General features: G+C 44.1%; 1 protein-coding gene across 1 annotated transcript in view; it reads left to right on the forward strand.

Moving 5' to 3' along the window:
• The window catches only part of HAO1 (hydroxyacid oxidase 1), a 73,033-nt gene extending 63,500 nt beyond the window's left edge, over positions 1 to 9,533 (forward strand). Inside the window, exons 6-8 of the mRNA XM_089680623.1 lie at positions 480 to 638; positions 730 to 799; positions 7,566 to 9,533. Of these exons, the coding sequence (XP_089536749.1) occupies positions 480 to 638; positions 730 to 799; positions 7,566 to 7,633 (297 nt within the window). The 3' untranslated portion in view covers positions 7,634 to 9,533. The remainder of the gene's footprint in view (positions 1 to 479; positions 639 to 729; positions 800 to 7,565) is intronic.
• Positions 9,534 to 11,356: the final 1,823 nt, after the last annotated feature.

The raw sequence follows: 11,356 nt of genomic DNA on the forward strand, positions 1-11,356 counted from the left end.
GAACTGGATAAGACAGTGGTTCTCAACCTTCCTAATGCCGTGACCCTTTATTACAGTTCCTCATGTTGTGGTGACCCCCAACCATAAAATTATTTACCCAGTAATTATAATTCATGAGTGTCGTTTTACCTCCAATACTGCTGCTTTCAACACAGTAGCTGCTTTCTACACAGTAGCTGCTTTCTACACAGTAGCTGCTTTCAACACAGTAGCTGCTTTCTACACAGTAGCTGCTTTCTACACAGTAGCTGCTCTTTACACATCGGAAATATGTGTTTTCTGATGGTCTTAGGGGACCCCTGTGAAAGGGTCGTTCGACCCCCAAAGGGGTCGCGACCCACAGGTTGAGAACCACTGGGATAAGAAGTCATCTTGGCCAGGCATGGATTCTTATACATGGCTTTCATACAAGGCTGATGTATTATTGAAATGCAACACTTCTATCTTTCTTATTTCTGTTCATTTTTTGCTTTCCATAGATTGACGTGTTGCAAGAAATTGTGGCAGCAGTAGAAGGTAAAGCAGAAGTCTATCTTGATGGCGGAGTGAGGAAAGGAACGGACGTCCTGAAAGCTTTAGCTCTGGGAGCCAAAGCAGTTTTCGTTGGACGGCCTGTATTATGGGGCTTAGCCTATCAGGTAGATTGGAATTCTGCCTGTGCTGTGAATAATATCACACTAGGTATAGAGGCTATGGCTGAATTGTTGTTGTTGTTTTATTTTATTGCAGGGAGAAGATGGTGTGAAAGAAGTTCTTAATATTTTAAAAGAAGAGTTCAAATTGGCAATGGCTCTTTCAGGTAGGGTGAGATATGCCAAAAATATTTTGGATACAATAAAGGAAGTAGAATACTATTGGGAATACTAGCACTGGGCAACAATTTAAGAGACAGAGAACCACAAGACCTCCACTGCTCTGCTCATGTGCTCCTTACTTTAGCAGCTAGTTATAAATTGGTCTTACCGGTGGCCATTTTTAGTTTTCTTGTTGGATTTGGTGCAATGACACACTGGAGGTCTTTCGCTGCCATTGAGTGAGTCTGGGCTAATGGTGTGCCCATGAACCTTTAAGGGATCAGCATTGATCTGGTCCAAACTTAAGTTTCAATCGAACCTGGATGTCACTCCTACCAAATCAGTGCCTAATCCGCCGTGGCCAGGGCATAATTGGCCTAATATGGTATTTTTGGTGTGTCCCTAAAATTTTAAGGGACAAGCATGGGTTCAGTCCAAACTTAATTCAAATTGTACCCTGAAGCCAGCTGTCACTCTGGCAAAATCAGTGCCCAATCTGCCGTGGCCAGGGCATCATTAGCCTAATATGGCCAATGATGTTGGCAATTGCTCTTTCAGGTAGCTTGAGATATGTCAAACAATTTGGATATGAAAGAGGAAACAGAATACTGCTGGAAGGTACTAGCATTAGCCAGCAATTAAAGTGGTTGACATTTTTAGTTTGCGTGTTTGGTTTGGTGCAGGTCTTTGGCAACCATTGAGTAAGTCTGAGCTTTGGTGTGTTCCTAAACTTTTACGGAACAAGCATGGGTTCAGTTCAAACTTAGTTCAGATTGTACCCTGAAGCTAGCTGTCACTCCTGCCAAATCAGTTCCCAATCCGCTGTGGCCAGGGCATCATTGGCCTAATATGGCCAATGATGTTGGTAATGACTCTTTCAGGTAGCTTGAGATATGTCATAAACAATTTGGATACGATAAAGGAAGCAGAATATTGCTGGAAGGTACTACCATTAGCCAACAATTAAAGTGGTTGCCATTTTTAGTTTGCATGTTGGGTTTGGTGCAGGTCTTTGACAACCATTGAGCAAGTCTGAGCTTTGGTGTGTTCCTAAACTTTTACGGAACAAGCATGGGTTCAGTCCAAACTTAGTTCAGATTGTACCCTGAAGCAAACTGTCACTCCTGCCAAATCAGTGCCCAATCCGCCAGGGCATCATTGGCCTAATATGGCCAATGATGTTAGCAATGGCTCTTTCAGGTAGCTTGAGATATGTCATAAACAATTTGGATATGATAATGGAAGCAGAATATTGCTGGAAGGTACTAGCATTAGCCAACAATTTTGAGAGAGAGAACCACAAGTCTTCCACTGCCCTGCCCATGTGCGCCTTGCCTTAGCAGCTAATTATAAACTGATGGTTGCCATTTTTAGTTTGATTGTTGGATTTGGCGCAGTGACACACTGGAGGTCTTTGGCAACCATTGAGCAAGTCTGGGCTTCTGGTGTGTCCCTTAGCCTTTAAGGAACAAGCATGGGTTTAGTCCAAACTTAGTTCATATTGTACCCAGAAACCAAATCAGCGCCCAATCAGCTATGGCCAGGGCATCAATGGCCTAATATCACCACATGGCCATATCTCGTCGCTGACAGCATCCAAATATGGCCAGGTGGTGATAATAGGTCAATGATGTCACTATCATCCTTGCACCTTTGTTACATGCAGCTGCAGGGTTGTCATACTACAACAGCCCGGTGGGGGGAATTCCTCAATCTGCACTGTTCAGCCCACAGACTGAATGAATAGAATCTATGGGTGTATGGCCAACTTTCATTACTAGTGCACAGAGGCTTTTGTAAGCTCTTCATTGATTCTGTTTGATAAAGGAGACCAGCTGTCTTCACAAGAGTCTATTTCAAAGTCTTGCAACCTTTGGGAAAGTCAGAGCATGTTACCACGAGAGAGACTCTGTGTGGTGGCAGCTTGGGACCTGGGCCATTTCCCTACTAGAAAGTGAACTTTGATGTGTACTCAGAGAAAGAAAGGCTAGGATCTATTTTTAAATTTTATGTTTTTCTGCTGTGGACAAGCTGCCTGAGGCCCGCCATACATGGGTCGATTTTCAAACGATTTTTCGAAAATCGGACCTAAGAATAATTGGCTGATTTTCGCTCTGTTAGTGGGGCAATGGCACCAGCCGATTTTTGTGGTTCCTCCCCATTTCTTTTTTTGGGTATGTTGGAAAATTTGTGAAAAATTACCGATTTTTGAAATCATTGGTGGCACCATCTGATTACAGAACCAACACTATTTTCAATTTTCGATCGAAAAATCGCTCAGAATTTGACCCACGTATGGCCTGCTTAAGTTACTAAAAACTGGAACTGCTGCCTGTCCAGTACTGGAAGTGCAATAAAGCTGGCTGCTAATCAGGGACGTCCCGAGGCAGGTGCAGGGGGTGCGGCCTGCACCTGGTGACACCGACCGCATGGGGGGGGACACCGGACCCGCTCCACAAAAAGGTAAGTTGTAAAGCAAGACGACAATCCCCACAGGATGTATCCGATCCATCCTGCGGGGATTGTCGGCTATCTTTCCAACTTACTTTTTTGTGGAGCGTATCTGGTGTCACCCCGTATAGGTTGCATGCCGACGATCCCCGCAGGATGGATGGGATCTGCGGACTGGGGAGCATAATGGATCAGACTCCAGTCCATTATGCTCAGTCCGCAGAACCAAACCATCCTGCGGAAATCGTCGGCATCAGGGGCGGACTGACAACTCATGGGGCCCCCGGGCAATAGGGGATCATGGGGCCCCTGTGTCCTTGCCCAAACTCAAAAAAACCTATGAAAAAGGTACCAGGGGCATCTCATTGGGGCCCCCTACTGGTCAGTCCGCCTCTGCCACCATTACTATACTGTAACTATTTAAATAAACACATGGAAAAATATAAAAAAATAGAATGTGACCTGGTGTACCCACTGATGTGCCTTCATCGCTTCATTAATATACCCATACAAAAATGTTGGAAACGAGTTATTCATTGGTCATGTGTGTTGTGCCTCAATCAAAGTTCCAGGACAAATAAATTGGCTGTATGGACACATTTACAAATAATTGCTTGCCTCCTCCCATATTGTGTCACCTCATACTAATGCACCACTTTTTTCTCCTCCTTGTATCCTGTGCTGCCATTTTCAAAGGGAGATGGCATTGGTGAGCATTTTCTTCCTTGTTGCATTGCCAACCCAACAATGGCGTTGCTCTTGATCTTGATCTTGATCTTGAGCATGCTCTGTTTGAGATCTGGAGTGTCTTGTAATTGAACAAAAATGAGCCACCCCAGAACTTATATGGTGCTTGCACAAGATCGGGCTAAATTTCCCTGGAAGACACTAGTAATGTAACCTTCCAATGGTGCACCTTGTGAGGTTGGGGCTACATCACCACAGCCTCAAGGGGCATCTCATGGGGCCCCCTACTGACCCCAGGCCCTCGGGCAGTGCCCGAGTTTCCAAATGGTCAAGCTAGGTTTAGCTGAGGGGTCTATTTGCAAGCTTGAAGTCTTGCAACCTATCTGGATCAGGAGAGAGCTCACTGGAGAAAGCCAGGAGGAAATTGGGGGGAAAGAGTCCAGCTGTCCGATGGTGGTGTGAGCCAGCATCTCTCTCACCATGGAAAACCGGTGGACATTGGAAGGAGGCAATCAATGATCCTGTGGCTGCGAGAGTAGATGGTCCATGTGCTGGAGTTTCCAAATGGTCAGTCTGCCCCTCGTCGGCATGCAACCTATACGGGGTGACACCGGACCCGCTCCACAAAAAGGTAAGTTGTAAAGAAAGCCGACGATCCCCGAAGGATGGATCAGATCTGCGGATTGAGCATAATGGATCAGAGTCCGATGCATTATGCTCAACCCGCAGATCCGATCCATCCTTCGGGGATCGTCGGAGGGGGTGTCACCAAGTGTTACCGCACCGGGTGACACCAACCCTAGGGACGCCCCTGCTGCTAATCGAACTGCAAGTCGTTTGACATGTAAAACGGTTTAAATGTGTAATGTCATTTCATATTTAGCTGTTAGCCTGAAGTTCCACTTTTATACACATCGTGCTGCTTGTCTTGTAAAAAAAAGAAATTCCCACTCGACGTCATATAACATAAGGTCCCAAATGCATTTTATAAGAGCTTTATCCTAATTAGTTTTAAATACCTTCATGCAGCGACTGGAATAGGCAATTTAGGTGTAATACTTTAAAAGCTTATATAATTTAACCGGTTAATTAAAAGTGGATTTGCGGCATAGGTGTCAGGCTTCCCTGACACCTTTCATAGAGAGATTTCACCCCGAACTGAAATGTTCAAGTGATGACTGACAAGTCGAACAATTCACACATCAAACTTTTTTTGATTTTGTTTTTATAGTCTTAATCTGTCCATTAAAGGTTACATTCTTTGATGTTATTTTTCAATCTCTTCAAAGACGAGACCGCTTATAAACAATTGTGGATCGCAGCTATTTATTAATCTACTATTCCTTTTTTTTTTTTTTGGTAAATTACCTAAAGCCAGAGCTTATCTTCTTATTAGAGCTTAGCACTGATTAACATTATAGAAAAGTGTGAATTTGATATGTTTGATAATTCATGGACTAAATACTGTGCATTAATGTTTCTCCAAGACATCGTAATAAAAGGATGTTTGTGGTCATTTTAACCCCTTGGCGCCGGCGCCTCCCGGCCCTGTAAGGGTTTCGGAAGCCGGGAGGCGGGGCGAGGTTTTAGTGTCATGTGACCGCCGTGATTCACTGTCATGGCGGTCACATGATCGGGAAAGGTCTCGATCGAAAGAGGAGACCGGGACCTTTCCGTGAGTACCAGACATGTGTGCTGGGAGCAGGGGCGGACTGACCATTAGAGCACTCGGCAGAAGCCGGGAGGCGGGGCGAGGTTTTAGGGTCATGTGACCGCCGTGATTCACCGTCACGGCGGTCACATGATCGGGAAAGGTCGAAAGAGGAGACCGGGACCTTTCCGTGAGTACAGGACATGTGTGCTGGGAGCAGGGGCGGACTGACCATTAGAGCACTCGGCACTGCCCGAGGGCCCAGGGTCAGTAGGTGGCCCCATAAAATTCCCCTGGTACCTTTTATAGGCTTTTTTGGGTGTGCTTTGATTGTGGTCAAGGACACATGGGTCCCATGATCCCCTATTGCCCGGGGGCCCCATGAGTTGTCAGTCCTCCCCTGGCTGGGAGCACGCAGGGTGCACGCTCTCAGCATATATGTTTTTCATAATTGCACACAAATGTGCGGCCGCTCAGTGTCTAGGCCCACATGCCGGGGGGCCACACATTTGTGTGCGGCCGGCGTGAAGAGGTTAAGTTCTGTTTTATATTTGCAAGTTGTATATATATTTTATATATATAAATATATATATATATATAGAACCAGTTCCCGACCGCCTGCCTCCCTTCAATGCACTGTGGATGGACACCTGCTGTATGCAAAGTGACGGACCCGTGCGTTACATAGTTGCATAGTCTGGCTGAAAAAAGACAAAAGTCCATCCAGTTCAACCTTTGCTGCGTACTTGCTGGTTTTGGGCATCTGTCAGTAAGTCCCAGCCAATGATGCATGACAGGAACCTGCTGATCGGCTGTGTCCAATCACAGCCCAGAGCTCTGTGTTGACAATCAACACAGAACTCTGTACAGAGGGAACAACCTCTGTGTTTCTCATCCCTGAAAAGCAGGGATGAGAAACCTACATACTGTAGTTACATAGTTAGTCTGGCTGAAAAAAGACAAAAGACCATCCAGTTCAAACACAGAAAAAAAAAGTTATAATCCTACACCCACAGTTGATCCAGAGGAAGGCAAAAAAACCCAGCAAAGCACGATCCAATTTGCTCCTGCAGGGAAAAATATCCTTCCTGATCCCCCGAGAGGCAATCGGATTTTCCCTGGATCAACTTTACCTAACTTAGAGATCTATTAGTAAAAACAGCACACATTACACATAGTTAGGCACACGTTTAACCCCTTGATCGCCCTAGATGTCAACCCCTTTCCAGCCAGTGTCATTAGGACAGTGTCACCATATTAATGTCTCTGGTGATGTTAGTGTCAGTTTGCCCACCTCACTATTTCAGTCCCATTATAAGTCGCTGATTACCGTCATTAGTAGTATGAAGAAAGATTCCAGTATATATACCATAGTTTGTAGGCGTTATAACTTTCACACAAACCAAGGCCCCTTTCACACGGGTGTTCCGTTTTTTTCATCAGTTCAAGTTCCAAGAAAAAACGGATCAGTTTACATCAGTTTACATCCGTTTTTCACCCGTTTACATACGTTTTTCATCCATTTTTCATCAGCTTACATCCATTTTTCATCCTTGTGTTAGTTTACATCCGTTTTCATTCATTTTCATCTGTTTACATCAGTTTTTCTCTACTTACATCTGTTTTCATTCATTTTTCATCTGTTTACATCAATTTTTGTCTGCTTACATCTGTTTTCATCCGTTTTTGTTTGTTTACATCCATTTTTCGTTTGCTTCTTTTTTTTTTTAACGGAAGAAAAATAGGGCTTTCTTCCGTTCAAAAAAATGGATGTTAACGAATGCGGGCATTAATAGATGTAAACAGATGATCATCCATTTACATCCGCTAGTCCATAGAAATGCATGGGTGTCCGTTTTTCATCCATAAATGGACAGATGAAAAACGGACATATGGAACGCCCATGTGAAGGGGGCCTTACATTTCTGGGCAGAGCAATCACTTCTTAACTGTTTCCTTTTTTTCTTTTCTTTTTTGTATAGGTTGCTGCTCCGTGAATGAGATTGATGGGTCACTTGTACGACAAAACCATATTTCTTCAAAAATATAGATATCGGAGTGGAAAACACCTTTTTCGGCCATTGATACCACATTTATCTTTTTTTCAGTAGATAAAATACAGAAATGTTATCATCCATATGAGGTTTATATCCTTCTTATTGGCTATGTATAAAGAGTTGCATTGAAAATGTTTAAATATAAATTGTAATGTAATTTATTAGTTACTCGTCTTAAATCAGACAGTATAGGCAAAATATGGACAACTTTGACATAGACATCTCTATTGGAAAACTATGAAGGGAATTGTTTAGAGAAGTGTAAGTCCAGTCAAAAAATGTGTTTTTTTTTTTGGTTTGGGTAGGGTGGTGAACAGGGGCGGACTGACAACTCATGGGGCCCCCGGGCAATAGGGGATCATGGGGCCCCTGTGTCCTTGCCCAAACTCAAAAAAGCCTATGAAAAAGGTACCAGGGGCATCTCATGGGGCTCCCTACTGACCCCGGGCCCTCGTTTCCAAATGGTCAGTCCGCCCCTGCCACCATTACTATACTGTAATTATTGAAATAAACACATGGAAAAATATAACAAAATAGAATGTGACCTGGTGCACCCACTGATGTGCCTTCATCGCTTCATTAATATACCCATACAAAAAAATGTTGGAAACAAGTTATTCATTGGTCATGTGTGTTGTGCCTCAATCAAAGTTCCAGGACAAATAAATTGGCTGTATGGACACATTTACAAATAGTTGCTTGCCTCCTCCCATATTGTGTCACCTCATACTAATGCACCACTTTTTTCTCCTCCTTGTATCCTGTGCTACCATTTTCAAAGGGAGATGGCATTGGTGAGCATTTTCTTCCTTGTTGCATTGCCAACCCAACAATGGCGTTGCTCTTGATCTTGAGCATGCTCTGTTCGAGATCTGGAGTGTCTTGTAATTGAACAAAAACGAGCCACCCCAGAACTTATATGGTGCTTGCACAAGATCGAGCTAAATTTCCCTGGAAGACACTAGTAATGTAACCTTCCAATGGTGCACCTTGTGAGGTTGGGGCTACATCACCACAGCCTCAAGGGGCATCTCATGGGGCCCCCTACTGACCCCAGGCCCTCGGGCAGTGCCCGAGTTTCCAAATGGTCAAGCTAGGTTTAGTTGAGGGGTCTATTTGCAAGCTTGAAGTCTTGCAACCTATCTGGATCAGGAGAGAGCTCACTGGAGAAAGCGAGGAGGAAATTGAGGGGAAAGAGTCCAGCTGTCCGATGGTGGTGTGAGCCAGCATCTCTCTCACCATGGAAAACCGGTGGACATTGGAAGGAGGCAATCAATGATCCTGTGGCTGCGAGAGTAGATGGTCCATGTGCTGGAGTTTCCAAATGGTCAGTCTGCCCCTGGTCGGCATGCAACCTATACGGGGTGACACCGGACCGTTTATGGCTGCTCATGCAGTGCTGCATGCACCATGTACTTTAGTGTTGGGGGGGGGGATGGTTAAAAGTCTGCTTTACCTATACTTTTTGCTACATTGTAGCGTAAATAAATTAAATATGTGTAAGGGGGTTTTCTACTGTCAGCTACTATTTTGAAAATCCTTCCACATACAGACCAGTGATGATTTCCTGAAGCACTCGGATAAACTCAGCCTCCAATCTATTTTCCATTTGGACTTGTATCGTGCCAAAAAAAGGAGAGTACTTCTAAGTGCTGCAATACAATAGAGTTGTATTTTGCAGGGAAAACGGTGATTGCTCGCGCCCAGAGAAACCCATATTCATTGTTGGTCAGCAGTAGGAGGGATTTTTTTCACCTAGCACATAGAGAAAAATTTCTTTATTACCAATTAATCCAAATCTTTCTGTTCCTGGATATTTTGAAGTTCTTTACAATTTATGATTGAAAGTTCAATGCAATTAGAATTAAATATCTTTAACTTTTTATATACTAACCTTGTGTCATCTTGTGTAATCTTTAATGGTTGGCCAATATAAATAAACTCTTAATGATATAAAATACACTCACCAGCCACTTTATTAGGTACACCTTGCTGGTATCAGGTTGGACCCCCTTTTGCCTTCATTCTTCGTGGAATAGATTCAACAAGGTGTTGGAAACATTCCTAGGAGATTTTGGTCCATATGGACATGAGTTACTGTTGCTTTTCTAACTTCTGGAACCAGTCTGCCCATTCTCCTCTGACCTCTGACCTCAACAAGGCATTTTCCTCCACACAACTGCCACTCACTGGATGTTTTCTCTTTTTCGAACCTTTCTCTGTAAACCCTAGAGATGGTTGTGCGTGAAAATCCCAGTAAAGATACTCAGATCAGCCTGTCTGGCACCAACAACCATGTCACGTTGAAAGTCACTTAAATTCCTTTTCTTCCCCATTCTGATGCTCAGTTTGAACCAGGGGCGGACTGACCATTTGGAAACTCGGGCACTGCCTGAGGGCCCAGGGTTAGTAGGGGGCCCCAAGAGATTCCCCTGGTACCTTTTTCATAGGCTTTTTTGAGTTTGAGCAAGGACCCAGAGGCCCCATGATCCCCAATTGCCCGGGGGCCCCATGAGTTGTCAGTCCGCCCCTGGTTTGAAATTCAGCAAGTCGTCTTCACCACATCTAGATGCCTAAATGCATTGAGTCGCTGCCATTTTATTTGGCTGATTTAGCAATTTATGTTACCAAGCAATTGGAAAGGTGTACCTTATAAAGTGGCCAGTGAGCGTATGTTTGAATTCATGACCTTGGACCCTTGGATATGATAACTCAACTTCTCCTGTAAAGACTCTTGCATCACTCCGGCCTGCACAATCAACAGATGGGTGAATTACCTACAAATACGCAAAGTTGCATTTTGCAAGGCAGTTTGCCCCAGAGGTCAGTCATTAACCCCTTCCGGCCCTTCAAGAGTTTCAGAAGCCGGGATGCGGGGCGGGGTTTAGGGATCATGTGACCGCCGTGACGTGTCGAAAGAGGAGATCGGGACCTTTCCGTGAGTACCGGACATGTGTGCTGGGAGCGCGCAGGGCACCCGCTCTCAGCACATATGTTTTTTTTTTAATTGACCGCTCAGCGTCTAGGCCCAGATGCCAGGAGGCTGCACATTTGTGTGTGGCCAGCGTGAAGAGGTTAAAGTGAAGCTCTTCTGATTTCCATCATCCAGTCATGTGTAAGCAAAAATGTGTTTGTTCTTTTTTTCCTTTCTCATGATTGGGTATTCTTTGCAAAGTGAAATTTCACCACTTTCCCTAAGTTCTGGGTCAAATTCCCTTGTAAAGTGCAGCTTTTTTTGCAAAGTGTACCTCCTAGTTGTCTTTAGTAAATCAACCGCATTGAGTCTTCGGTTTAAAATGATTTAATTATACCATTTCATTAAGGCTGAATCAAAGTAGTGCAATACCAGCCTTACTCAACAAGGGTTCCATGGACCCCTAGGGTTCCAACTGAGTTTACTAGGGGTTCATTGAGCCACTAGAACAAGGGACCACTAATGTTGGGGGCCACCACTATTTTTACTGTCTGTGCTTCTTTTCTATTCTATTCTGTTCTTAGTCATTTAATTTCAAGGTTATTACTAAAATATAGTTTTAAGGCCTCATTGCTTTTACAATCGTTTAGGCGCGTTTACAGGTGTCAAGCACTTGGGTAGTAATTCATTTCATTGGTCAGAATTTAATTTATTCTGGCCATTGAAATTAATTAACGTTCAAGCGTTAAACGTGCCTAGCGGTAAGGCGTGTTCTGGTACATTTAGACACGTTTACACGTGT

Source organism: Staurois parvus, unplaced genomic scaffold (assembly GCF_062004578.1).
Source record: "Staurois parvus isolate SC_StPar_1 unplaced genomic scaffold, SC_StPar_1.0 ptg000248l, whole genome shotgun sequence".
Lineage (NCBI taxonomy): Eukaryota > Metazoa > Chordata > Amphibia > Anura > Ranidae > Staurois > Staurois parvus.